The sequence below is a fragment of the Heteronotia binoei genome, chromosome 1 (genome assembly GCF_032191835.1).
Source record: "Heteronotia binoei isolate CCM8104 ecotype False Entrance Well chromosome 1, APGP_CSIRO_Hbin_v1, whole genome shotgun sequence".
Taxonomy (NCBI): Eukaryota; Metazoa; Chordata; class Lepidosauria; order Squamata; family Gekkonidae; genus Heteronotia; species Heteronotia binoei.
This window is the reverse complement of record NC_083223.1, coordinates 285,062,126-285,089,644: the sequence shown is the minus strand read 5'-3', so window position 1 is coordinate 285,089,644 and position 27,519 is coordinate 285,062,126. Positions and strand designations below refer to the sequence as shown.

The window sequence follows — 27,519 nt, the reverse complement described above, 5'->3', positions numbered from 1 at the left end:
TGAAGAGCAGGGGGCTCCACGCGCTGCCCTGTTTTCCACCGCCATGCGCCTGAACGCTAAGTTCTTGGGTGGGTGAGAGGAAGGAGAGTCCTTTCGGGGTGGGGAGGGAGGGCGGGAGGCCAGGACATGTCTCCCTCAGCCAGTGCGCACAAGCTGTGAGCATTCCCTTCTGCTCCCAGTTGGGGAAGGGCACAGGAAAGCAGGGAAACGGGGAGGGAGCGCAGAGATACAAATCAGCCTTCTTTGGAACTGGAAGTTGATCCCTGCAGGCTGAGCTCCAGGGAAGGTCGAAGGGGGATCACACTGGAGGGGGAGGGAGAGGGGCGGCCCCCCCAGCATCTCCAGCTTCTGGCTCTCGCCCCCATGGCCCCCTCCCTCTTCGACTCTTAGCTGCAGGGCTGGGCACGCTCCAATGCCAGCTGAGGCTGGCTGACAGGAAGGGGTCAGTCTCAGAAGAACCTGTGCAGGATGGATCCTGATACCCGCGGGACACTCCAGCCCCACCATTGCCGCTGCCACAACACACACGTGGGCAACACAACTGTGCCAGCTGCTGTGCCCACTGGGAAGGTCGACTGCAAGCTGGCCTGCTTTTGCTGTCCTCCCAGCCACGTTTCCTGGCAGTTTCTGAGCCTTCCCAGCCAGGGTGGGGCCAAACCTGTGGGCACGGGAAGGCTTCAACTCCTGTCCCCCCAAGCCAGGCTGCCCTTGCCACACGTCAAGGCGGGCCTTCCTCTGCCACGTGCCATCCTGTCCTGGCTTGGCCCCTGAGATGCACTGCTGCTGGCTGACTGCATCACGTGTGCCCTCCTCCTTCCCTCCCTCTCGCAGAAGAGGAAAGAGGCCCCAGCCCTGCCTGGCCCTGCACTCCGAGGCCCCCCCCCCGCAGTGGTCCAGATGGAGGGTGGAGCCTGCCCTGCCCACCCTCCCTCCGCCCCACAGGCGCCCAAGCCGTCCCTTTCTCCTCTGGACAGCTGGCAAAGGGGGATTAAGGGCACAGAGGGATAACCACCTCCATCGTAGCAGGACAACACGTTAAAGCAGAAAGCAGCAAGAACCAGAGATGTGGGGTGGGGGAGGGCTTGCGGCCAGAGCTGTTCCGGCAGGAGAGAAGGATTTTAATTTGGGCCCGTGTGGCTGCCAGCTGTCCCATCCTCCTTCCCTCCGGGGCCTGAGCGGTACCTTGATGCCGGCGCTCCGGCATTTCCCCACGGCGTCTGGCACTGCCGCCCGAGGTGGGTCGATCATGGACATGAGTCCCACAAAGCAGAGGTCTGTGATTGGAAAGTTGACCTCGTCGGCATCGAACTTGAACCCACGTGGGAACTGGTCTTCGGGGAGGTAGACGTGGCAGAATCCTGGGGGCAGCACAGCGAAGCTCAGAGAGGACAAACCCCGTGGAGGCCAGAAGGAAGCAGGGCCCACCATGGCTCACGCACGCCTCCCACCCCATAGGTCATTTCTTAGGGGGCTGTGCTCTTGAGCTCACCCCTCCTGAAGTCTGGCCTTGATTCGACTGCCTGTGCTAGCAAAACCACCTGGGTTTTCACACCCCTGGGCACAAGAAGTCCCGGCAAGGCAAGCGCGCTTACTGCTCGACTCTGTGGGACTTTCTGAAGCTCCGAACTTCAGTTTTACGGGGTGAACCTGGCCTGCCTCAGAAGGACGTGGCCTCTCAGCAGGGGCTGGCTTGGTGTGGCAACAGCAGGAGAAGAGCCCTGCTCAACCAGACCAGGGAACGTCCACCCGCACAACCAGTCATCCTGCAAGGCCAAGTTGTTTTGGGTGGTGGGCGGAGGGCCTACCCCTGGCCGGCTCTGGCCACCCCCACCACGTGACCCTCGCTTGGCCTCCTCACCTAGCACTCTCTCGCCCAGCCCCCCCAGCTCCAGGTAGGCGTTCTGGAAGGCGTCCCGCAGCTCCTCATCAAGGGGCACCTCCTGCCCTTGCAGCAGGATGGTGGAGCAGCGGTCCAGGATCCTCTCGGGAGCCCCCTTCATCACCAGGACGTAGCCCTTGGGACGGTCCTCCGTCTCGTGGATGGACAGCTGCGGCACAGGAGAGAGAACTCAGCGGGACTCCGCAAGGGAAGGGGGGCGGGGCGGGAGAGCCACCTCTGGCCTGGCTCCGCTGGACTCTCCCAAAAGGCCAGCTGCTGGTTTTGGGTTGGGAAGGAAACAAACAACACAGGAGCACCAGTGCTTTGATCTGGGAACTTGTCACCGTATGAACAGAAAGGGGGAAAAAAGGAGAATTCATAGAATCATAGAATCCTAGAGTTGGAAGGGATCTCCAGGGTCATCTAGTCCAACCCCCTGCACAATGCAGGAAACTCACAAACACCTCCCCCTAAATTCACAGGGTCTTCATTGCTGTCAGATGGCCATCTAGCCTCTGTTGAAAAGCCTCCAAGGAAGGAGAGCCCACCACCTCCCAAGGAGGAAGCCTGTTCCACTGAGGAACCGCTCTAACGGTCAGGAAGTTCTTCCTAATGTTGAGCCAGAAACTTTTGATTTAATTTCAACCCACTGGTTCTGGTCCGACCTTCTGGGGCCACAGAAAACAATTCTGCACCATCCTCTCTACGACAGCCCTTCAAGTACTTGAAGATGGTGATCCTATCATCTCTCAGCCGCCTCCTCTCCAGGCTAAACATCCCCAGTTCCTTCAACTTTCCTCATAGGACTTGGTCTCCAGACCCCTCACCATCTTCATCGCCCTCCTCTGGACCCGTTCCAGCTTGTCTAGATCCTTAAATTGTGGTTCTTAAATGCAGAACTGCTCCTGGGATGGGGGAGGACCCTGGGGGGGGGCACCCAAAGATCCCACAGGGAGGCCAACACTGGGCACGGGGGCTCTGGGGAGGGGCTGTGGCTCAGCAGAAGAGCAGAAAGTCAGAAGAACACAGGAACCTGCCTTCTACTGATTCAGACCCACCCCCCCTTGGTCCCTCAAGAGAGACCAGGATGGGTGGCCAGGCCAGGTGAGTCTGTCTGTAGCAGCAGAAGAGAACAAGAGTCCAGAAGCATCTTCAAGACTGACAAAATTTGTGACAGGGCACTGATTTTTTGTGAGTCACTGCTCACTTCTTCAAATACTAAGAAAGAAGAAGGAGAAGGAGAAGGAGGAAAAGAAGGAGAAGGAGAAGAAGGAGGAGGAGAAGGGGAAGGAGAAGCAGGAGAAGGAGAAGAAGGTGGAGAAGGAGGAGAAGAAGAAGGAGGAGAAGAAGGAGAAGGAGAAGAAGGAGGAGGAGAAGGAGAAGGAGAAGAAGGAGGAGAAGAAGAAGGAGGAGAAGGAGGAGGAGAAGAAGGAGGAGAAGAAGAAGGAGGAGAAGGAGGAGGAGAAGAAGGAGGAGGAGAAGGGGAAGGAGAAGGGGAAGGAGAAGAAGGAGGAGAAGGAGGAGAAGGAGAAGGAGAAGGAGGAGAAGAAGGAGGAGAAGGAGGAGGAGAAGGAGGAGAAGGAGAAGTGACTGCCGTGACTCACAAAAGTTCCTACTTTGCCACAGATTTTGTTAGTCTTTTCATAGCTCCTGGACTCTGGCTCTTTCCTTTTGTTCCCTCAAGGTGAGTCTGGTCTCCTCAGACTGGCAACGGCTCTGCAGGGTCTCAAGCAGAGGTCTTTTGCATCATCTGCCATCTGACCCCTTTAACTGGCGGCCCTGGGGACTGGAGCTTGGGACCTTCTGCATGCCAAGCAGATGCTCCTCCAGGGAGCCACGGCCCCTCCCCTGAGCCACGGCGCCCAGATCAATGCAGGCAGCCCTGTCAGGTGCCTGACGCAGCAGAAGTCACATGCGACTCACGTGGAATTGCATAGCTTGTTTCTGTGGGAATCTGTCAATCACACAGATTTTTCTTTTCTTTTCCAGAGTTCCACCTTGGCAAGGAAAAGGCAAATGGAGCTGGGGGGGGTTATTCTAGGCCAGCCCCCCCCCAGCAGCTGTGGCCGCCTGTCACCTGGGCAGCAGCCCCCCCTAGTGGCGCTTCCCAGCCATTACACACGAGGAATCCAGCCAGGAGAAATGGCTCGTGGCCAGGCCCTTGCTTAGGAGACACAAATCCCAGTTTGTTTCCTGTAACTCTCAGAAATAATTCGTGACTTTTAAAATTACTTTATTCTGTCCTTCTATTGAGTCTCCACAGAGGTTAAAAATGCAAAAATCTATCCTGAAGTCCAGGTAGGAAAAAAACGCCGAATGTACTATCCAATTTCAAGATTGTGAACCGCTTCCCCAGAATAATTTCTGCCCAAAATGGCTCACCAAAAAATCAAACAGAAACATGCAGATCAAAATCTCTTAAAACGACAGGCAAGTGAAGCCTAACGATGGGGGCTCTCTTTGAAGTTGGTGACCCTTCCCCACTGGGAAGAGGGAGGGGGCAGGTGTGCCTAGATTCCCCAGAAGCTTCTGGGACTTGCTCAAGACTCATGGCGTGTGTGTGTGTGTGTGTGTGTGCTCTGCAGTGGAAAACATCACAATGGTGGGGCTGGCAGGCTATGCGTGGCTGTCAAGGGGGGACATTTTGTTCTTCCCAGTGCTGATCTTCTTCTTTTGCATCTCTCCCTCCTCACTCCCCCCCCACCCCCAATCACCTCTTTGCTCTGCTCTTGCGCTGTCTTTGTAAAAAGGTCAAGGTAGCCCCCTGTGCAAGCACCAGTTGTTTCCAACTCTGGGGTGACATTGCTTTCACAATGTTTTCACGGCAGACTTTTTACGGGGTGGTTTGCCATTGCCTTCCCCAGTCATCTACGCTTTCCCCCCAGTAAGCCGAGTACTCATCTGACTGACCTCGGAAGGATGGAAGGCTGAGTCAACCTTGAACCGGCTACCTGAACCAGCTTCCACTGGGATCGAACTCAGGTCGTGAGCAGAGGGCTCCGACTGCAGTACTGCAGCTTTACCACTCTGCACCACGGGGCTCTTTGGTTTGCTTTGACATCCTTGTAAAATGCCCATTTCATCAGTAGTGCCATTGTCTAGCTTTTTGATCTGTCTTTGGCTCCTCTTGGTCAGAGATTCTTTCTCGCACGAGCTTGAATTCAGCAGGAGCTCACAGGAGCACAGCTCCTGAACCTTTCTGATGCCCCCCCTCATCCCCACCTACCTTGCCCATTAAATAGGTGCAGCTGCATAACAATCCCTGGATTGGGACTGGGGGCAGCCGGCCACGCCCCCAGGGGCTTTACCACGCCCCCAGCAGGCCTCATTAACCCCTGGAGAAGCCCACACCACCCTTGCTCCACTTCTGATGTGATGTTGGGTGGTGGGTGGCTTGCTGGCCTTTTGACTATGGGGGAAGGGGCAGCCAAGGAGAGCCCCAGGTGAGAGAGGCCTGCTTGGGCTGGCTGCCTGGATATCTAGGCAGCCCAAGTAGGCCTCGTTTGCCCAGGGCTCTCCTTTCTTGACGTCAGGCTGCTTTTGGCTGGGGGGGGGGTGGCATATGCTAATGAGTTGTGCTAATGAGCTCCACCACCTATTTGACTACAAAACGACCTCTGCTTTGTCTACATATACAGTTATTGTTAAAACTTAGAGGGCTGCAGCTGAGCCGCAGTTCTGTGGGACCATGGAGTTCTGAAGAAGAGAAGAAGAAGACATTGGATTTATATCCCGCCCTCCACTCCGAATTTCAGAGTCTTAGAGTGGCTCACAATCTCCTTTTCCTTCCTCCCCCACAATGGAGGTGGGTGGGGCTGAGGTGGGTGGGGCTGAGAGGGCTCTCACAGCAGCTGCCCTTTCAAGGACAACCTCTGCCAGAGCTATGGCTGACCCAAGGCCATTCCAACAGCTGCAAGGGGAGGAGTGGGGAACCCAGCTTGGTTATCCCAGATGAGAGAGCTCTGGCTGACCCAAGACCCTTCCAGCAGGTGCAAGGGGAGGAGTGGGGAATCAAACCCGGTTCTCCCAGATAAGAGAGTTCTGGCTGACCCAAGGCCCTTCCAGCAGGTGCAAGTGGAGGAGGGGAGAATCAAACCCCATTCTCCCAGATGAGAGAGCTCTGGCTTACCCAAGGCCCTTCCAGCAGGTGCAAGTGGAGGAGTGGGGAATCAAGCCCAGTTCTCCCAGATAAGAGAGCTCTGGCTGACCCAAGGCCATTCCAGCAGGTGCAAGTGCAGGAGTGGGGAATCAAACCCCGTTCTCCCAGATGAGAGAGCTCTGGCTTACCCAAGGCCCTTCCAGCAGCTGCAAGTGGAGGAGTGGGGAATCAAGCCCAGTTCTCCCAGATAAGAGAGCTCTGGCTGACCCAAGGCCATTCCAGCAGGGGCAAGTGGAGGAGTGGGGAATCAAACCCGGTTCTCCCAGATAAGAGAGCTCTGGCTGACCCAAGGCCATTCCAGCAGCTGCAAGTGGAGGAGTGGGGAATCGAACCCGGTTCTCCCAGATAAGAGAGCTGTGGCTGACCCAAGGCCATTCCAGCAGCGGCAAGTGGAGGAGTGGGGAATCGAACCCGGTTCTCCCAGATAAGAGAGCTCTGGCTGACCCAAGGCCATTCCAGCAGCTGCAAGTGGAGGAGTGGGGAATCCAACCCGGTTCTCCCAGATAAGAGAGCTGTGGCTGACCCAAGGCCATTCCAGCAGCTGCAAGTGGAGGAGTGGGGAATCAAACCCGGTTCTCCCAGATAAGAGAGCTCTGGCTGACCCAAGGCCATTCCAGCAGCTGCAAGTGGAGGAGTGGGGAATCAAACCCGGTTCTCCCAGATAAGAGAGCTCTGGCTGACCCAAGGCCATTCCAGCAGGTGGAAGTTGAGGAGGGGGGAATCAAACCCGGTTCTCCCAGATAAGAGAGCTCTGGCTGACCCAAGGCCATTCCAGCAGGTGGAAGTTGAGGAGGGGGGAATCAAAACCCGGTTCTCCCAGATAAGAGAGCTCTGGCTGACCCAAGGCCATTCCAGCAGGGGCAAGTGGAGGAGTGGGGAATCAAACTCGGTTCTCCCAGATAAGAGAGCTCTGGCTGACCCAAGGCCATTCCAGCAGGGGCAAGTGGAGGAGTGGGGAATCAAACCCGGTTCTCCCAGATAAGAGAGCTCTGGCTGACCCAAGGCCATTCCAGCAGCTGCAAGTGGAGGAGTGGGGAATCGAACCCGGTTCTCCCAGATAAGAGAGCTGTGGCTGACCCAAGGCCATTCCAGCAGCGGCAAGTGGAGGAGTGGGGAATCGAACCCGGTTCTCCCAGATAAGAGAGCTCTGGCTGACCCAAGGCCATTCCAGCAGCTGCAAGTGGAGGAGTGGGGAATCCAACCCGGTTCTCCCAGATAAGAGAGCTGTGGCTGACCCAAGGCCATTCCAGCAGCTGCAAGTGGAGGAGTGGGGAATCAAACCCGGTTCTCCCAGATAAGAGAGCTCTGGCTGACCCAAGGCCATTCCAGCAGCTGCAAGTGGAGGAGTGGGGAATCAAACCCGGTTCTCCCAGATAAGAGTCTGCACACTTAACCACTACACCAAACTGGCTCTCTGCTTCCCAAGAATTTGGGCTTCCTTTTTGTAAAAAAAGAAAACGGGGGGGGGGGGGGGGATGAAGTCTGTAGCTCTCATAGCTGATTTACTTCTTTATTTCTATCTTTTCCCCCCAGTGGAGACCTGAAGCAGTTTATATCCTTCTCCTCTCCCCTGTTTTATCCTCACAACAACCCTGCGAGGCGGGTCAAGCTGGGAGGAGGTGTGACTGGCCCAAGGTCACCCAGCAGGCATATCCCATGACCAAGGGGGGGATCCAAAGAGACCTGCTTCTCCTAGACCCTCGCCCAACCCCTCCCCCAGGGCGGCTCTCTAGAGCTGGAAAGCGATGCTCGGAAAGGAGGGGTGTGCAGGTGAGAGTCCTCCTGGGCCCACCTAGAATCCTAGAGTTGGAAGGGACCTCCAGGGTCATCTAGTCCAACCCCCTGCACAATGCAGGAAACTCTCACATTTTTGTTATTCAGGCGCGCAGTCAAGTCCGACTTTGTGACCTCATGGACAAAGCCACGCCAGGCCCTCCTGTCTTCCACCCTCTTCCGAAGTCTGCTCAAATTCATATTTGTTACATCAGTAATGCTGTCCAGCCGTCTCATCGTTTGCCGTTTCCTTCTTTTGCCGTCCCTGCGGTGCAGAGTGTTAAAGCTTCAGTCCTGCAGTCCTAAGCTCTGCTCACAACCTGAGTTCAAGCCCCAGCAGTAGCTGGGTTTTCAGGTAGCCGGTTCCAGGTTGACTCAGCCTTCCATCCTTCCAAAGTCAGTAAAATGAGTCCCTAGCTTGCTGGTGGGAAAGTGTAGATGACTGGGGAAGGCAACGGCAAACAACCCCGTAAAAAGTCTGCCATGAAAACTTTGTGAAAGCAACGTCACCCCAGAGTCAGAAACGACTGCTGCTTGCACACGGGACCATTCCTTTCCTTCTTCTCTTCCCTTCTGTCTTTCCCAGCATCAGGATCTTCTCCAGGGAGTGCTCCCTTCTCATTTGGTGGCCAAAGTATTTGAGCTTCAGCTTCAGCATCTGACCTTCCAGGGAACAGTCTGGGTTGATTTCCCTTAGGACTGACTGACTGGATCTCCTTGCAGTCCAAGGGACTCTCAAGAGTCTTCTCCAGCACCACAGCTCAAAAGCATCTATTCTTCTGCGTTCGGCCTTCCTTATGGTCCAGTTCTCACAACCATATATGACTACTGGGAATACCATCGCTTTGACTATACGGACTTTTGTTGGCAGGGTGATGTCTCTGCTTTTTATTATACCGCCCAGGTTCGCCATAAATAACTCACAAACACCTCCCCCTAAATTCACAGGATCCTCATTGCTGTCAGATGGCCATCTAGCCTCTGTTTAAAAACCTCCAAGGAAGGAGAGCCCACCACCTCCCAAGGAAGCCTGTTCCACTGAGGAACCACTGTAACTGTCAGGAAGTTCTTTCTAATGTTGAGCCAAAAACGCTTTTGATTTAATTTCAACCCATTGCTTCTGGTCCTACCTTCTGGGGCCACAGAAAACAATTCCACACCATCCTCTATAGGACAGCCCTTCAAGTACTTGAAGATGGTGATCCTATCACCTCTCAGTCGCCTACTCTCCAGGCTAAACATCCCCAGCTCCTTCAACCTTTCCTCAGAGGACTTGGTCTCCAGACCACTCACCATCTTCCTCACCCTCCTCTCAACCTGTTCCAGCTTCTCTATATCCTTCTTAAAATGTGGTGCCCAAAACTGAACACAAGACTCCAGGTGCCCATCCTCAGGCCCTACCTGGTACTTGTTGGTGGAGTTGAAGGGGATTTCTGTCACTTTGGGATTCCTTTCCCGCATCTTTTTGACAGACCCACAAGACAACTGGATGCATTTCAGGAGGGCAGATTCAGAGGCGTCGCCAGCTGTGTCCCTCTGCAACGAGGGAGAGAGAGAGACAAGGGACACAGGACATCAGGGAAGGAGCTGCCAGGCTCAGAGAGAAGGTGCCTGCCAGGACAGTGTTCTTCGGGGGCTAGGGCGAGATTCTCACATGTCTTCTCCTGAAGGCCCTTCTGCAGGCTGCTCCTGCTTTGGACACACAGAGCCCTTTTCCCAGGGAGAGGGAAGGGGCCAGGCAGGCAGGCCCGAAGGCAGGGCTGAAGGCAGGCAGAAGATAAGAGAAGCCCTGTTGGATCAGGCCAGTGGCCCCTCCAGTCCAACACTCTGTGTCACATAAGAACATAAGAGAAGCCCTGTTGGATCAGGCTAGTGGCCCCTCCAGTCCAACACTCTGTGACACATAAGAACATAAGAGAAGCCCTGTTGGATCAGGCCAGTGGCCCTTCCAGTCCAACACTCAGTGTCACATAAGAACATCAGAGAAGCCCTGTTGGATCAGGCCAGTGGCCCCTCCAGTCCAACACTCTGTGTCACATAAGAACAGAAGAGAAGCCCTGTTGGATCAGGCCAGTGGCCCCTCCAGTCAAACACTCTGTGTCACATAAGAACATAAGAGAAGCCCTGTTGGATCAGGCCAGTGGCCCCTCTAGTCCAACACTCTGTGTCACATAAGAACATAAGAGAAGCCCTGTTGGATCAGGCTAGTGGCCCCTCCAGTCCAACACTCTGTGTCACATAAGAACATAAGAGAAGCCCTGTTGGATCAGGCCAGTGGCCCTTCCAGTCCAACACTCAGTGTCACATAAGAACATCAGAGAAGCCCTGTTGGATCAGGCCAGTGGCCCCTCCAGTCCAACACTCTGTGTCACATAAGAACAGAAGAGAAGCCCTGTTGGATCAGGCCAGTGGCCCCTCCAGTCAAACACTCTGTGTCACATAAGAACATTAGAGAAGCCCGTTGGATCAGGCCAGTGGCCCTTCCAGTCCAACACTCTGTGTCACATAAGAACATAAGAGAAGCCCTGTTGGATCAGGCCAATGGCCCATCCAGTCCAACACTCTGTGTCACATAAGAACATCAGAGAAGCCCTGTTGGATCAGGCCAGTGGCCCCTCCAGTCCAACACTCAGTGTCACATAAGAACATCAGAGAAGCCCTGTTGGATCAGGCCAATGGCCCATCCAGTCCAACACTCTGTGTCACATAAGAACATCAGAGAAGCCCTGTTGGATCAGGCCAGTGGCCCCTCCAGTCCAACACTCAGTGTCACATAAGAACATCAGAGAAGCCCTGTTGGATCAGGCCAATGGCCCATCCAGTCCAACACTCTGTGTCACATAAGAACATCAGAGAAGCCCTGTTGGATCAGGCCAGTGGCCCCTCCAGTCCAACACTCAGTGTCACATAAGAACATCAGAGAAGCCCTGTTGGATCAGGCCAGTGGCCCCTCCAGTCCAACACTCTGTGTCACATAAGAACAGAAGAGAAGCCCTGTTGGATCAGGCCAGTGGCCCCTCCAGTCCAACACTCAGTGTCACATAAGAACATCAGAGAAGCCCTGTTGGATCAGGCCAGTGGCCCCTCCAGTCCAACACTCTGTGTCACATAAGAACAGAAGAGAAGCCCTGTTGGATCAGGCCAGTGGCCCCTCCAGTCAAACACTCTGTGTCATATAAGAACATAAGAGAAGCCCGTTGGATCAGGCCAGTGGCCCTTCCAGTCCAACACTCTGTGTCACATAAGAACAGAAGAGAAGCCCTGTTGGATCAGGCCAGTGGCCCCTCCAGTCCAACACTCTGTGTCACATAAGAACAGAAGAGAAGCCATGTTGGATCAGGCCAGTGGCCCATCCGGTCCAACACTCTGTGTCACATAAGAACATAAGAGAAGCCCTATTGGATCAGGCCAATGGCCCATGCAGTCCAACACTCTGTGTCACATAAGAACATAAGAGAAGCCATGTTGGATCAGGCCAATGGCCCATCCAGTCCAACACTCTGTGTCACATAAGAACATAAGAGAAGCCCTGTTGGATCAGGCCAATGGCCCATCCACTCCAACACTCTGTGTCACATAAGAACATAAGAGAAGCCCTGTTGGATCAGGCCAATGGCCCATCCAGTCCAACACTCTGTGTCACATAAGTACATAAGAGAAGCCATGTTGGATCAGGCCAGTGGCCCATCCACTCCAACACTCTGTGTCTCATAAGTACATAAGAGAAGCCATGTTGGATCAGGCCAGTGGCCCCTCAAGTCCAACACTCTGTGTCACATAAGAACATTAGAGAAGCCCTGTTGGATCAGGCCAATGGCCCATCCAGTCCAACACTCTGTGTCTCATAAGAACATAAGAGAAGCCCTGTTGGATCAGGCCAGTGGCCCCTCCAGTCCAACACTCTGTGTCACATAAGAACATTAGAGAAGCCCTGTTGGATCAGGCCAATAGCCCATCCAGTCCAACACTCTGTGTCACATAAGAACATCAGAGAAGCCCTGTTGGATCAGGCCAGTGGCCCCTCCAGTCCAACACTCTGTGTCACATAAGAACATTAGAGAAGCCCTGTTGGATCAGGTCAGTGGCCCATCCAGTCCAACACTCTGTGTCACATAAGAACAGAAGAGAAGCCCTGATGATCAGGCCAGTGGCCCATCCAGTCTAACACTCTGTGTCACATAAGAACATTAGAGAAGCCCTGTTGGATCAGGCCAATGGCCCATCCAGTCCAACACTCTGTGTCACATAAGAACATTAGAGAAGCCATATTGGATCAGGCCAATGGCCCCTCCAGTCCAACACTCTGTGTCACATAAGAACATAAGAGAAGCCATGTTGGATCAGGCCAATGGCCCCTCCAATCCAACGCTCTGTGTCACATAAGAACATAAGAGAAGCCCTGCTGGATCAGGCCAATGGCCACTCCAGTCCAATACTCTGTGTCACATAAGAACATTAGAGAAGCCATGTTGGATCAGGCCAATGGCCCCTCCAATCCAACACTCTGTGTCACATAAGAACATTAGAGAAGCCATATTGGATCAGGCCAATGGCCCCTCCAGTCCAACACTCTGTGTCTCATAAGAACATAAGAGAAGCCCTGTTGGATCAGGCCAATGGCCCATCCAGTCCAACACTCTGTGTCACATAAGAACATAAGAGAAGCCCTGCTGGATCAGGCCAATGGCCCCTCCAGTCCAACACTCTGTGTCACATAAGAACATAAGAGAAGCCCTGTTGGATCAGGCCAGTGGCCCCTCCAGTCCAACACTCTGTGTCTCATAAGAACATAAGAGAAGCCCTGCTGGATCAGGCCAGTGGCCCCTTCAGTCCAACACTCTGTGTCACATAAGGAGATAAGAGAAGCCATGTTGGATCAGGCCAGTGGCCCCTCCAGTCCAACACTCTGTGTCACATAAGAACATAAGAGAAGCCATGCTGGATCAAGCCAATGGCCACTTCAGTCCAACACTCTGTGTCACATAAGAACAGGAGAGAAGCCATGTTGGATCAGGCCAGTGGCCCATCCAGTCCAACACTCTGTGTCACATAAGAACAGAAGAGAAGCCCTGTTGGATCAAGCCAATGGCCCCTTCAATCCAGCACTCTGTGTCACATAAGAACAGAAGAGAAGCCATGTTGGATCAGGCCAGTGGCCCCTCCAGTCCAAGACTCTGTGTCACATAAGAACATAAGAGAAGCCGTGTTGGATCAGGCCAGTGGCCCATCCAGTCCAACACTTTGTGTCACATAAGAACAGAAGAGAAGCCCTGTTGGATCAAGCCAATGGCCCCTTCAGTCCAACACTCTGTGTCACATAAGATCATAAGAGAAGCCATGTTGGATCAGGCCAGTGGCCTCTCCAGTCCAAGACTCTGTGTCACATAAGAACATAAGAGAAGCCGTGTTGGATCAGGCCAGTGGCCCATCCAGTCCAACACTTTGTGTCACATAAGAACAGAAGAGAAGCCCTGTTGGATCAGGCCAATGGCCCCTCCAGTCCAACACTCTGTGTCACAGAAGAACATAAGAGAAGCCATGTTGGATCAGGCCAGTGGCCCCTCCAGTCCAACACTCTGTGTCACATAAGAACAGAAGAGAAGCCATGTTGGATCAGGCCAGTGGCCCCTCCAGTCCAATTCTCTGTGTCACACAGTGGCCAAAAAAACCCCATGTGCCATCAGGAAGTCCACCAGTGTGGCCAGGACACTAGAAGCCCTCCCATTGTGCCCCCCACGCACCCAGAATACAGAGCATCACTGCCCCAGACGTAAGAACATAAGAGAAGCCATGTTGGATCAGGCCAATGGCCCATCCAGTCCAACACTCTGTGTCACACATGGGCCAGCAGGTGGCCTCAGGATGTCTTCTCTGTCCTCTGGGCCTTGCCTGGGGTGGCCTTGCCTCTGGACCCCTGCCTGGGAAGACGGAGGGAGGGTCTCCTCCCCGAGGTAACAGGCTGTGGGAAAGCTTAGGGGCAAGGGGTCCCCCCCCCACAGTGCAGAGGCCCCAGCGAAATGCATGCATCCTACCTTAGAGATGGGGACATTCTCCTGCCCCGTTTTGAAGACCGCTCGGTTGCAGAGGGCTGCGATGCGGGCCAGGGCCGTCCAGGTGGGAGAACGCTTGTCAAATGTTGCCCCTGGGAAGAGAATTGGGGGGGGGGGAGCAGGGAGGGGCACTCTTCAAAGGATGGCTCCAGCAGGCAACAGCTCCCCTCTTGGGGGCAACAGTTTAAGGCGGGGGGGGAGGCTGTGCAAAATGATGCAGTCCCTGCCAATTGGGCCCCCAGGCCTGTTCCCAACAACACTCCTCGTGCAGGAGGCAAAGGTCTCTTCTGGAAGCCCCTCCCCTCCTGCTCTGCTGACGTTACCCTCCCCACTAAAGTTGGCTCTGGGTTAGGGGAATCATAGCGTCAAAGAGTTGGAAAGAACCTCCAGGGCCATCTAGTGCAACCCCCTGCAAAATGCAGGAAACTCACAAACCCCTCCCCCTAAATTCACAGGATCTTCATTGCTGTCAGATGGCCATCTAGCCTCTGTTGAAAAACCTCCAAAGGAGAGCCCCCCACCTCCCAAGGAGGAAGCCTGTTCCGCTGAGGAACCGCTCTTAACAGTCATAGAATCCTAGAGTTGGAAGGGACCTCCAGGGTCATCTAGTCCAACCCCCTGCACAATGCAGGAAACCCACAAATACCTCCCCCTAAATTCACAGGATGCTCATTGCTGTCAGATGGCCATCCAGCCTCTGTTGAAAAACCTCCAAAGGAGAGCCCCCCACCTCCCAAGGAGGAAGCCTGTTCCACTGAGGAACCGCTCTTAACAGTCATAGAATCCTAGAGTTCGAAGGGACCTCCAGGGTCATCTAGTCCAACCCCTTGCACAATGCAGGAAACCCACAAATACCTCCCCCTAAATTCACAGGATGCTCATTGCTGTCAGATGGCCATCCAGCCTCTGCTGAAAAATCTCCAAAGGAGAGCCCCCCACCTCCCAAGGAAGAAGCCTGTTCCACTGAGGAACCGCTCTTAACAGTCATAGAATCCTAGAGTTCGAAGGGACCTCCAGGGTCATCTAGTCCAACCCCTTGCACAATGCAGGAAACCCACAAATACCTCCCCCTAAATTCACAGGATGCTCATTGCTGTCAGATGGCCATCCAGCCTCTGTTGAAAAATCTCCAAAGGAGAGCCCCCCACCTCCCAAGGAAGAAGCCTGTTCCACTGAGGAATCGGGCTGACTGTCAGGAAGTTCTTCTTGCTAATGTTTAGCTGAAAACTTTTTTTGTTTTGTTTTGCCATCTTCTGGGCATGGAGCAGGGGTCAATGGGGATATATGCGTGGGGGAGGTATTTGTGGATTTCCTGCATTGTGCAGAGGGTTGGACTAGATGACCCTGGAGGTCCCTCCCAACTCTATGATTCTGTGATTTAATTTCAACCCATTTTTCCTAGTCCAACCTTCTGGGGCAACAGGAGGGAAGGTCTGAGGAGGGGAGGGAGCTCATCAGAGATGTGATGCCACAAGAGTCCACCCTCTAGAATGGCCATTTTCTCCAGGGAAACTGATTTCTGTAGTCTGATTTTCAGTTATAATTCTGGAACTCCAGGCCCCACCTGGAGGTTGGCAACCCTATACTCTGCCTCTCCCTCTCTAACCAAGATTTCATAAGAACATAAGAACATAAGAGAAGCCATGTTGGATCAGGCCAGTGGCCCATCCAGTCCAACACTCTGTGTCACACAGCGGCCAAATATATACAGTATTTTTTGCACCATAAGACTCACTTTCCCCCCCCCCCCCAAAAAAAAGTGGAGGGAAAAGTGTGTGCGTCTTAAGGAGCGAATACTGCAAAAAATTCACACAAATGCCTCTAAATTCACACAAACGGCTCTAAAAACTAGGTGCGTCTTATGCTCAGGTGCGTCTTATGGAGCGAAAAATACGGTATATATATATATACACACACACACACTGTGGCTAATAGCCACTGATGGACCTCTGCTCCATATTTTAATCTAACCCCTTCTTGAAGGTGGCTATGCTTGTGGACGCCACCACCTCCTGTGGCAGTGAATTCCACATGTTAATCACCCTTTGGGTGAAGAAGTACTTCCTTTTATCCGTTTTAACCTGTCTGCTCAGCAATTTCATCGAATGCCCACGAGTTCTTGTATTGTGAGAAAGGGAGAAAAGTACTTCTTTCTCTACTTTCTCCATCCCATGCATTATCTTGTAAACTTCTATCATGTCACCCCTCAGTCGACGTTTCTCCAAGCTAAAGAGCCCTAAGCGTTTCAACCTTTCTTCATAGGGAAGGTGTTCCAGCCCTTTAATCATTTTAGTTGCCCTTTTCTGAACTTTCTCCAATGCTATAATATCCTTTTTGAGGTGCGGCGACCAGAACTGCACACAGTACTCCAAATGAGACCGCACCATCGATTTATACAGAGGCATTATGATACTGGCTGATTTGTTTTCAATTCCCTTCCTAATAATTCCCAGCATGGCGTTGGCCTTTTTTATTGCAAACGCACACTGTCTTGACATTTTCAGTGAATTATCTACCATGACCCCAAGATCTCTCTCTTGGTCTGTCTCTGCCAGTTCACACCCCATCAACTTGTATTTGTAGCTGGGATTCTTGGCCCCAATGTGCATTACTTTGCACTTGGCCACATTGAACCGCATCTGCCACGTTGACGCCCACTCACCCAGCCTCAACAGATCCCTTTGGAGTTCCTCACAATCCTCTCTGGTTCTCACCACCCTGAACAATTTAGTGTCATCCGCAAATTTGGCCACTTCACTGCTCACTCCCAACTCTAAATCATTTATGAACAAGTTAAAGAGGATGGGACCCAGTACCGAGCCCTGCGGCACCCCACTGCTTACCGTCCTCCACTGCGAAGACTGCCCATTTATACTCACTCTCTGCTTCCTATTACTCAGCCAGTTTTTGATCCACAAGAGGACCTGTCCTTTTACTCCATGACTCTCAAGCTTTCTAAGGAGCCTTTGATGAGGAACTTTATCAAAAGCTTTCTGGAAGTCAAGGTAAACAACATCTATCGGGTCTCCTTTGTCCACATGTTTGTTCACCCCCTCAAAGAAATGTAACAGGTTAGTGAGGCAAGATCTTCCCTTGCAGAACCCATGCTGAGTCTTCCTCAATAACCCGTGTTCATCAATGTGCCTACTCATTCTGTCCTTGATAATGGTTTCTACCAACTTTCCCGGTATTGAAGTCAGACTGACTGGCCTGTAATTTCCCGGATCTCCTCTGGAACCCTTTTTAAAGATGGGGGTGACATTTGCTACCTTCCAGTCCTCAGGAACGGAGGCAGATTTCAATGAAAGATTACAGATTTTTGTTAGAAGATCCACAAGTTCAACTTTGAGTTCTTTCAGAACTCTCGGATGTATGCCATCCGGACCCGGTGACTTATTAGTTTTTAATTTGTCTATCAGTTGTAGGACCTCCTCTTTTGTCACCTCAATCTGACTCAGGTCTTTCAACACCCCTTCCAATATTAGTGGTTCTGGGGCGGGCAAACACTTCTCATCTTCCACGGTGAAGACGGAGGCAAAAAATGCGTTCAGCTTCTCAGCCATTTCCCCATCCTCCTTCAGTAATCCTTTTACCCCATGGTCATCCAAGGGCCCCACTGCTTCCCTGGCTGGTTTCCTACTTCTAATATATTTGAAGAAATTTTTATTGTTGGTCTTTATGTTTTTTGCAATATGCTCCTCATAGTCCCTTTTTGCCTGCCTGATCACAGTCTTGCATTTGATTTGCCACTGCCTGTGTTCCCTTTTATTAATCTCACTTGGACTGGTTTTCCACCGCTTAAAGGAGTCCTTCTTACCTTTTACAGCTTCCATTACTTTGTTTGTTAACCATGCTGGCCTCTTCTTATACCTGTTTGTGCCTTTCCTAACTTGTGGTATGTATTTTATCTGAGCTTCTAGGATTATAGTTTTAAATAGTCTCCAAGCTTCCCCAAGGGTTTTGACCGTATTTACCTTTCCTTTCAGTTTCCTCCTCACATGCCTCCTCATCTCAGAGAATTTACCCCTTTTAAAGTTAAATGTGGTTGTGGCGGTCTTTTTGGGCAACTCCCTATTTATACAAATGGTGAAATCAATAACATTATGGTCACTGTTCCCAAGCGGCGCAATCACTTTTACGTCTCTCACCAAGTCTTGGGCATTACTTAGGACCAGATCCAGGATCGCCCCACCCCTGGTAGGTTCTGAGACCATCTGCTCCATAGCACAGTCATTGAGAGCATCAAGAAACTCAATCTCTTTCTCTCGACCAGAACACATATTGACCCAATCAATCTGCGGGTAGTTAAAATCACCTATTACGACACAGTTTTTACGTTTAGCCGCTATCTTTAATCCCTCCATCATATTATAATCGTCCTCTCTCTTTTGATTTGGTGGGCGATAACAAACTCCCATAGTTAAATTTCCTTTTGGGCCCTCTATTTCAACCCAAAGCATTTCTAAAAGGGAATCTAATTCTCTGACCTCAGTCTTACTGGACCGTATATCCTCTCTGACATACAGAGCCACCCCACCTCCAACCCTTCCCTCCCTATCCTTCCGATATAACTTATATCCAGGAATCACCGTGTCCCACTGATTCTCCTCATTCCACCAAGTTTCTGAAATTCCCACAATGCCTATGATTTCTCCCAACACTAAACATTCCAATTCACCAATTTTACTTCGGACACTTCTAGCATTTGCATACAAACATTTATAATTTCCCAAGCAAGCTAGGCCCGCCACCTCTCTCCTGCCGCCTCGAGACTCTAGCAGACAGTCCATACTGTTTGTCACCATCACAGTGGACAACTCTGATCCGTTACTCGGTAGAAAAATAGAAGCCAACCCTTCATCTCTTTGAGACGAGTCCTCCCGAACCAGAGACATTCCATCTCCATTTCCATTTCATTCCATTTCACTTCTTCCCTCCTAAGTCATGGGCAACCCCTGTTGGCCTATCTGCCTGCCATATGGCAAGCCCACCTGTCAGGGTTGTTGTGCCCCAAACAAGCTCATTCGGAGTGTGCACAAATGCTTCCGCCCTCTCTGATCTGGAGGCTCCGGGTGGGGCACGCTGCATTGGCTCTGCTGCAGCTGGCATGCCCGCCCTCTGCAGATGCTCAGAGGTGCACCCCCAGGCACTGGAGAGGGGTCCAGAATGGGAGACCCTCCCACAGAGCCCCCCTCAGCCTCACCGCTCTGGTCCTCGGTGGTGTCTGCTTCGTGAATCTGGTTGTCGAACCACATGTGGGCCACCGTCATGCGGTTCTGGGTGAGGGTGCCCGTCTTGTCGGAGCAGATGGTGGAGGTGGAGCCCAGCGTCTCCACAGCCTCCAAGTTCTTCACCAGGCAGTTCTTGCGGGCCATGCGCTTGGCCGTCAGCGTCAGGCACACCTGAGGGAAGGGAGGAGGGCGGGGGAGTGAGCCAAGGAAGGATATGTCTCCCCCCTCTCTGCCCTGAGAGCGGCAGCCGTGAGTCTCCCTTCCTCACTTCAGGGCCTAGAGAGTCAATTCAGGCTGAGGGCAGAAGGCAACCTGGCTTTTGATTGCCTGCATACATCAGAAAAAGAAATAGGATTTATCCCCTGCCTTTCACTACCTGAAGGAGGCTCACAGCAGTTCACAATCTCCTTTCCCTCCCCTTCCCCACAACGGAGAAGACCCTGAGGCAGGTGGGGCTGAGGGAGCTCTGACAGAAACTGCTCTTGAGAGGAACAGCCCAGAGAGAACTTGTGACTGACCCGAAGTCATTCCAGCAGCTGCAAGTGGAGGAGTGGGGAATCAAACCCGGTTCTCCCAGATAAGAGTCCGCACACTTAACCACGACACCAGCCTGGCTCTACACCACTCCAGCAAGGCCCCCCGATGAAATAGTTGATGAGCTTCTGCCTGGAGCGCTGAACACTCACTGTCGGAGGGCTCACATAACAACGGGACCCCTGAGTGTGGGCGGGGCAGCTGGCTCTGCCTCTTTGTGAGTGGCAGGAGGCTGCCAGCTCCTGGAGGTGTTGGGGGAGGGGCTGAGGAGGGCAGGGCTTGGGGGAAGGGGAGGCATCTCCAGACACCGCCCTGGAGGTTGGCAGCTGTGTTAAGCAGCTGTTTTTTGTTTGCACCCACTGCTCTGGGTCAGAGTGCCAACGGTGCCCACAAAAGGTTGAGGACCCCTGCCCTAACGGCATATCGATAGCAAGTTTCAGAGAACAAAGCCGTAGACAAGTTGCACCTTTAAGACCAACTAAGTTTTTATTCAGAATGCAAGCTTTCTCATGCTCTAAGCAGACTTCATCATATAAAAAGAGAATGGCAAGCAGCAGTTCTTAATATGTGGGGAGTGAGTCGGTCTGTAGAATCATGGGAATGTTTTTAGCAGATTAAAAGAATCACAGATTGGGGTCTGTGTTTGTTAGCTACCTAACAAACTGACTAACTTAACTAACAAACAAACACAGACCCCAATTTGTGCTTCTTTTAATGTGCTAAAAATATTCCCATGATTCTACAGACTAACTCTCTGCCCACTTTCTCTATATTTAAAGATGGCTTGCCATTCCCATTTTGTCTGATGAAGTCTGCTTCTGAATAAAACTTGGTTGGTCTTGAAGGTGAAACTTGTCTACCGCTTTGTTCTACTGCTTGAGACCACCACGGCTGTCCGCTTGGCAGTTTCAGAGAGAGGACTTCTTTTACTCTCCCAACACTGAGCCGATTCATGTCCCTGAGTCTCCTTTGCATCACTGGGTAGAGCCAGGCCTGGGCCCAGGGGCTTCTGCTTCAGACTCCCCGCCTGACACTGGCTCTGGCCTGGGGTGGAGGCTGGAGGACTGGCCTAGCCGCTGGGAGGCCCAGGTTTGAAACCCCACTCTCTGCCATGGGTGTCTCTGAACCTCTCCCGCACTCTCAGCCTGACCAACATCTCAGGGCTGTTGTCAGAATGAAAAGGAGAGGGGGGAAAGTAGGTCCTTTGCAGAGAAAGGAAGTAAAATAAATGAGGAGGCAAGACCAGGGAAAGGCCTCGGCCTCTCTGCCGTGTTGTTGGCCCTCCAGAGGAACTGGCTGGCCACTGTGTGAGGCAGGAGGCTGGACTAGAGGGACCCTCCCTGGTCTGACCCAGCAGGGCTCTTCTGATGCTCTTCTCAGGGAAAGGCCTCGGCCTCTCTGCCCTGTTGCTGGCCCTCCAGAGGAGCTGGCTGGCCCGTGTGAGAGAGGAGGCTGGACTAGATGGACCCTCCCTGGCCTGACCCAGAAGGGCTCTTCTGATGTTCTTCTCAGGGGAAGGCCTCAGCCTCTCTGCCCTGTTGTTGGCCCTCCAGAGGAACTGGCTGGCCACTGTGTGAGACAGGAGGCTGGACTAGATGGACCCTCCCTGGTCTGACCCAGCAGGGCTCTTCTGATGCTCTTCTCAGGGGAAGGCCTCGGCCTCTCTGCCCTGTTGCTGGCCCTCCAGAGGAACTGGCTGGCCACTGTGTGAGGCAGGAGGCTGGACTAGATGGACCCTCCCTGGTCTGACCCAGCAGGGCTCTTCTGATGCTCTTCTCAGGGGAAGGCCTCGGCCTCTCTGCCCTGTTGCTGGCCCTCCAGAGGAACTGGCTGGCCACTGTGTGAGGCAGGAGGCTGGACTAGATGGACCCTCCCTGGTCTGACCCAGCAGGGCTCTTCTGATGCTCTTCTCAGGGGAAGGCCTCGGCCTCTCTGCCCTGTTGCTGGCCCTCCCGAGGAACTGGCTGGCCACTGTGTGAGGCAGGAGGCTGGACTAGATGGACCCTCCCTGGTCTGACCCAGCAGGGCTCTTCTGATGCTCTTCTCAGAGGAAGGCCTTGGCCTCTCTGCCCTGTTGCTGGCCCTCCAGAGGAACTGACTGGCCACTGTGTGAGGCAGGAGGCTGGACTAGATGAGTCCTCCCTGGTCTGACCCAGCAGGGCTCTTCTGATGCTCTTCTCAGAGGAAGGCCTCAGCCTCTCTGCCCTGTTGCTGGCCCTCCAGAGGAACTGACTGGCCACTGTGTGAGGCAGGAGGCTGGACTAGATGGACTGGTCTGACCCAGCAGGGCTCTTCTGATGCTCTTCTCAGAGGAAGGCCTTGGCCTCTCTGCCCTGTTGCTGGCCCTCCAGAGGAACTGGCTGGCCTCTGTGTGAGAGCAGATGCTGGATTAGATGGACCCTCACTGCTCTGACCCAGCAGGGCTCTTCTGATGTTCTTTTGTCACAAAAGTTTATACCTTGGAGAATTTTGTTGGGCTTTAAGATTGCTTTTGACCTACCTTTGGGGCATTTGAGCTAGTCCGCCCCAAATTTCACCTCAAGGAATATAGCCCAGAGCCTGTTCTCCAACAGTGGGGAGGACAACACTATTTGGCATGCTTTTGGGGGCATGGAGGTTATGCCAGTAGAGGATGAGGGGTGGCATTTAGCTGTCTGAATAGGGGGGTGGGAATGTGAAGTCTCACTTATGACTTTCTTATGGGCCAGTCACAGGCTTTAAGGTCCCAAAGTCAACAATCCCAATAAACAAAGTTTTGTGGTGCCTTAAATACTAGCAATTCCCCCCTTCCCCTCTGAAAGGCCTGTGGAAAACAGGCAGAAGAAGAGCTGGGCAACCCCACAAGGCCTTTGATGACCAAGGAAGGAAGAGGGGCCTGCAGAGATGGGTGTGGACCAAAACTCCCTCTAAGCTATGGAATCTTGTGAGCAAAATTTCTACTTTGTGAGCTCCTGGCATTAAAGTTGTGAGCGACTCCATCAATTATTGTACTCTGAGGCCATCTTTCCTGAGAAAAGACAAAAATGTGTGAGCCGAAGGCTAAAAAACTGAGCTGCCTCACACTACTCAGCTTAGTTGTGAGGAGAGCTAGTTTGGTGCAGTGGTTAAGTGTGCGGACTCTTATCTGGGAGAACCAGGTTTGATTCCCCACTCCTCCACTTGCACCTGCTGGAATGGCCTTGGGTCAGCCATAGCTCTGGCAGAGTTGTCCTTGAAAGGGCAGCTGCTGTGAGAGCCCTCTCAGCCCCACCCACCTCACAGAGTGTCTGTTGTGGGGGAGGAAGGTAAAGGAGATTGTGAGCAGCTCTGAGACTCTTCGGAGTGGAGGGCGGGATATAAATCCAATATCTTCATCTACCTCACAGGGTGTCTGTTGTGGGGGAGGAAGGGAAAGGAGATTGTGAGCCGCTCTGAGACTCTTCGGAGTGGAGGGCGGGATATAAATCCAATATCTTCATCTACCTCACAGGGTGTCTGTTGTGGGGGAGGAAGGGAAAGGAGATTGTGAGCCGCTCTGAAACTCTTCGGAGTGGAGGGCGGGATATAAATCCAATATCTTCATCTACCTCGCAGGGTGTCTGTTGTGGGGGAGGAAGGGAAAGGAGATTGTGAGCCGCTCTGAGACTCTTTGGAGTGGAGGGCGGGATATAAATCCAATATCTTCATCTACCTCACAGGACGTCTGTTGTGGGGGAGGAAGGGAGAGGAGATTGTGAGGCGCTCTGATACTCTTCGGAGTGGAGGACGGGATATAAATCCAATATATTCATCTACCTCACAGGGCATCTGTTGTGGGGGAGGAAGGGAAAGGAGATTGAGAGTCGCTCTGAGACTCTTCGGAGTGGAGGGCGGGATATAAATCCAATATCTTCATCTACCTCACAGGGTGTCTGTTGTGGGGGAGGAAGGGAAAGGAGATTGTGAGCCGCTCTGAGACTCTTCGGAGTGGAGGGTGGGATATAAATCCAATATCTTCATCTACCTCACAGGGCGTCTGTTGCGGGGGAGGAAGGGAAAGGAGATTGAGAGTCGCTCTGAGACTCTTCGGAGTGGAGGGCGGGATATAAATCCAATATCTTCATCTACCTCACAGGGTGTCTGTTGTGGGGGAGGAAGGGAAAGGAGATTGAGAGTCGCTCTGAGACTCTTCGGAGTGGAGGGCGGGATATAAATCCAATATCTTCATCTACCTCACAGGGTGTCTGTTGTGGGGGAGGAAGGGGAAGGAGATTGTGAGCTGATCTGAGACTCTTCGGAGTGGAGGACGGGATATAAATCCAGTATCTTCATCTACCTCACAGGGTGTCTGTTGTGGGGGAGGAAGGGAAAGGAGATTGTGATCCGCTCTGAGACTCTTTGGAGTGGAGGGCGGGATATAAATCCAATATCTCCATCTACCTCACAGGGTGTCTGTTGTGGGGGAGGAAGGGAAAGGAGATTGTGAGCCGCTCTGAGACTGAGTGGAGTGGAGGGCGGGCTATAAATCCAATATCTTCATCTTCCTCACAGGGTGTCTGTTGTGGGGGAGGAAGGGAAAGGAGATTGTGAGCCGCTCTGAGACTCTTGGGAGTGGAGGGTGGAATATAAATCCAATATCTTCATCTACTTTACAGGGTGTCTGTTGTGGGGGGGGAGAAGGGAAAGGAGATTGTGAGCCGCTCTGAGACTCTTTGGAGTGGAGGGCGGGATATAAATCCAATATCTTCATCTACCTCACAGGGTGTCTGTTGTGGGGGAGGAAGGGAAAGGAGATTGTGAGCCGCTCTTGAGACTCTTCGGAGTGGAGGGCGGGATATAAATCCAATATCTTCATCTACCTCACAGGGTGTCTGTTGTGGGGGAGGAAGGGAAAGGAGATTGTGAGCCGCTCTGAGACTCTTCGGAGTGGAGGGCGGGATATAAATCCAATATCTTCATCTACCTCACAGGGTGACTGTTGTGGGGGAGGAAGGGAAAAGAGGTTGTGAGCCGCTCTGAGACTCTTCGGAGTGGAGGGCGGGATATAAATCCAATATCTTCATCTACCTCACAGGGTGTCTGTTGTGGGGGAGGAAGGGAATGGAGATTGTGAGCCGCTCTGAGACTCTTCGGAGTGGAGGGCGGGATATAAATCCAATATCTTCATCTTCCTCACAGGGTGTCTGTTGTGGGGGGGGGGGAAGGGAAAGGAGATTGTGAGCTGCTCTGAGACTCTTCGGAGTGGAGGGCGGGATATAAATCCAATATCTTCTTCTTCTTAGAGGGCACATTGGTGTGGACACTCTTTTCCTTCCAAACATCCTGCACATCTGTGCCCACCTGCATCTGGCCAGGGGTCTGTTCAGCCAGGACCGCCAGCATGCCAACATCACACCTTTGCAGGTACCACAAGACTCCTTCATTTGTGATGTTGGGCCGTCAGCCGCACCAGCCAGAATCTGGGGACTGAACCACACGACTCCCCCTCTGTAATGCACCTGGGGATCGGGGCCAGAACTGCCCCACTAGCAGCAGCCCTGGGTTGCCTCCCCGCCCCACACGACCCCCTGAGCCTCTTACCGTGACGGTCGCCAGGAGCCCTTCGGGGACGTTGGCCACGATGATGCCGATGAGGAAGATGACGGCCTCCAGCCAGGAGTAGCCGAGGATGAGGGAGAGGATGAAGAAGGACATGCCCAGGAAAACGGCCACCCCCGTGATGATGCGGATGAAGTGCTCGATCTCCATGGCGATGGGGGTTTGGCCCACCTCCAGGCCGGAGGCCAGCGAGGCGATGCGCCCCATCACGGTGCGGTCCCCGGTGGAGATGACGATGCCCCGGGCGGTGCCTGTGGAGGTGGGGAGGAGGAGGGAGGCTTGGAACGCCTCTCAGCCAGCAGGGATGGCTCCAGGCCTCAGATTCCGCAGGAGCTCACAGGAGCACAGCTCCTGAACCTTTCGGAGGGCTCCCCTCCTCCTCCCCACCTCCCTTGTCCATTGAATAGGAGTTGCAGCTGGATTAGGAGAGCGAGCAGCCAGCCAGGGTCATCTAGTCCAACCCGCTGCACATTGCAGGAAACTAACAAACACCTCCCCCTCAATTCACAGGATCCTCATTGTTGTCAGATGGCCATCCAGCCTCTGTTTAAAAGCCTCCAAGGAAGAAAAGCCCACCACCCCCAAGGATGAAGCCTGTTGCACTGAGGAACTGCTCTAACGGTCAGGAAGTTCTTCCTAAAAAACTCTTCTGATTTCCCACTGGTTCTGGTCCTACCTTCTGGAGCCACAGAAAACAATTCCACGCCATTCTTTATATGACAACCCTTCAAGTCCTTGAAGATGGTGATCCTATCACCTCTCAGCCACCTCCTCTCCAGGCTAAACATGCCCAGCTCCTTCAGCCTTTCTTCATAGGACTTGGTCTCCAGACCCCTCACCATCTTTGTCACCTTCCTCTGGACCCCTTCCAGCTTGTCTATATCCTCCAAAACTGAACACAAGGCTCCAGGGGAGGTCTTACCAGAGCAGAGTAAAGCGATACCATCACTTCACGTGATCTGGACACTATACTTCTGTTGATACAGCCCAAAATTGTATTTGCCTTTTTAGCCATCGCATCACACTGTTGACTCACGTTCAGCGTATGATCCACTAAGACCCCTTTCCGCACATACTACTGCTAAGACAAGTCTCCCCCATCCTATAACCATGCATTGGATTTTTCCTACCTAAATACAGAACTTTAGTTTTATCCCTGTTAAAATTCATTTTATTGGTTTTAGCCCAGTTTTCCAGCCTGTCAAGGTCCTCCTGTATCCTCATGCAGGGCCACAGAGTGGGGGGGGGGGGAGGCCCTTGTCCAGCAGCGCCAGCCTGCCCTCAACTGGGGGTGCTTGGGAGCCCAGCCCCCCCTTGCCTTCTTACCTTCAACACAGTTGGTGGAGAAGAAGCAGATGTTGCGGGTCTCCAGCGGGTTCTCATGGGTGAACTCTGGGGACCGGGTCTGTGGCTCCGACTCACCCGTCAAGGAGGAGTTGTCCACCTGCCCCAAACAACAGGGAACATGGCTTGAATACCACCAACAGGATGAGATATCCAGCAAGCAACGCAACAGGGCAGCCACCAGGACTGCGGGCGACCACTGGAACCAAGCAGGAACTTGAACAAAACTTGAGTATTAACACAGCATGTTAAATGATGCAGAAATCACACAATACAATAAGTTGAACATAAGAATATAAGAGAAGCCATGTTGGATCAGGCCAGTGACTTGGAGAATACATTTAAAGTTAAAGTTGCTTTCTTTCCACCTCTCTTCCCTCTCCCCCATCTATTTGCCTTCCTGCCTGCCTCCCTTCTTCCAGCTCTTAAACATCTGATGTTAAGAACATAAGAGAAGCCATGTTGGATCAGGCCAATGGCCCATCCAGTCCAACACTCTGGGTCACACAGTGGCCAGAATACACACACACACACACTGTGGCTAACAGCCAAATATGGACCTCTGCTCTGTATTTTTATCCAATCCCCTCTTGAAGCTGGCTATGCTTGTAGCCGCCACCACCTCCTGTGGCAGTGAATTCCACATGTTAATCACCCTTTGGGTGAAGAAGGACTTCCTTTTATCTGTCTTAACCTGACTGTTCAGCAATTTCATCGAATGCCCACGAGTTTTTGTATTGTGAGAAAGGGAGAAAAGGACTTTTTTCTCTACTTTCTCCATCCCATGCATTATCTTGTAAACCTCTATCATGTCACTCTGCAGTCGATGTTTCTCCAAGCTAAAGAGTCCCAAGCGTTTTAACCTTTCTTCATAGGGAAAGTGTTCCAGCCCTTTAATCATTCTAGTTGCCCTTTTCTGGACTTTCTCCAATGCTATAATATCCTTTTTGAGGTGCGGTGACCAGAACTGCACACAGTACTCCAAATGAGACC

General features: G+C 52.7%; 1 protein-coding gene across 1 annotated transcript in view; it reads right to left on the bottom strand.

Annotated features, from left to right (window-relative positions):
* Positions 1–27,519, bottom strand: part of LOC132588254 (sodium/potassium-transporting ATPase subunit alpha-2) — a 79,913-nt gene that overhangs the window by 16,053 nt on the left and 36,341 nt on the right. The window contains exons 7-13 of the mRNA XM_060260650.1: positions 26,509–26,626; positions 25,165–25,433; positions 19,065–19,263; positions 13,844–13,953; positions 9,213–9,347; positions 1,859–2,048; positions 1,183–1,358 (exon numbers count right to left, since the gene is read on the bottom strand). Of these exons, the coding sequence (XP_060116633.1) occupies positions 1,183–1,358; positions 1,859–2,048; positions 9,213–9,347; positions 13,844–13,953; positions 19,065–19,263; positions 25,165–25,433; positions 26,509–26,626 (1,197 nt within the window). The remainder of the gene's footprint in view (positions 1–1,182; positions 1,359–1,858; positions 2,049–9,212; positions 9,348–13,843; positions 13,954–19,064; positions 19,264–25,164; positions 25,434–26,508; positions 26,627–27,519) is intronic.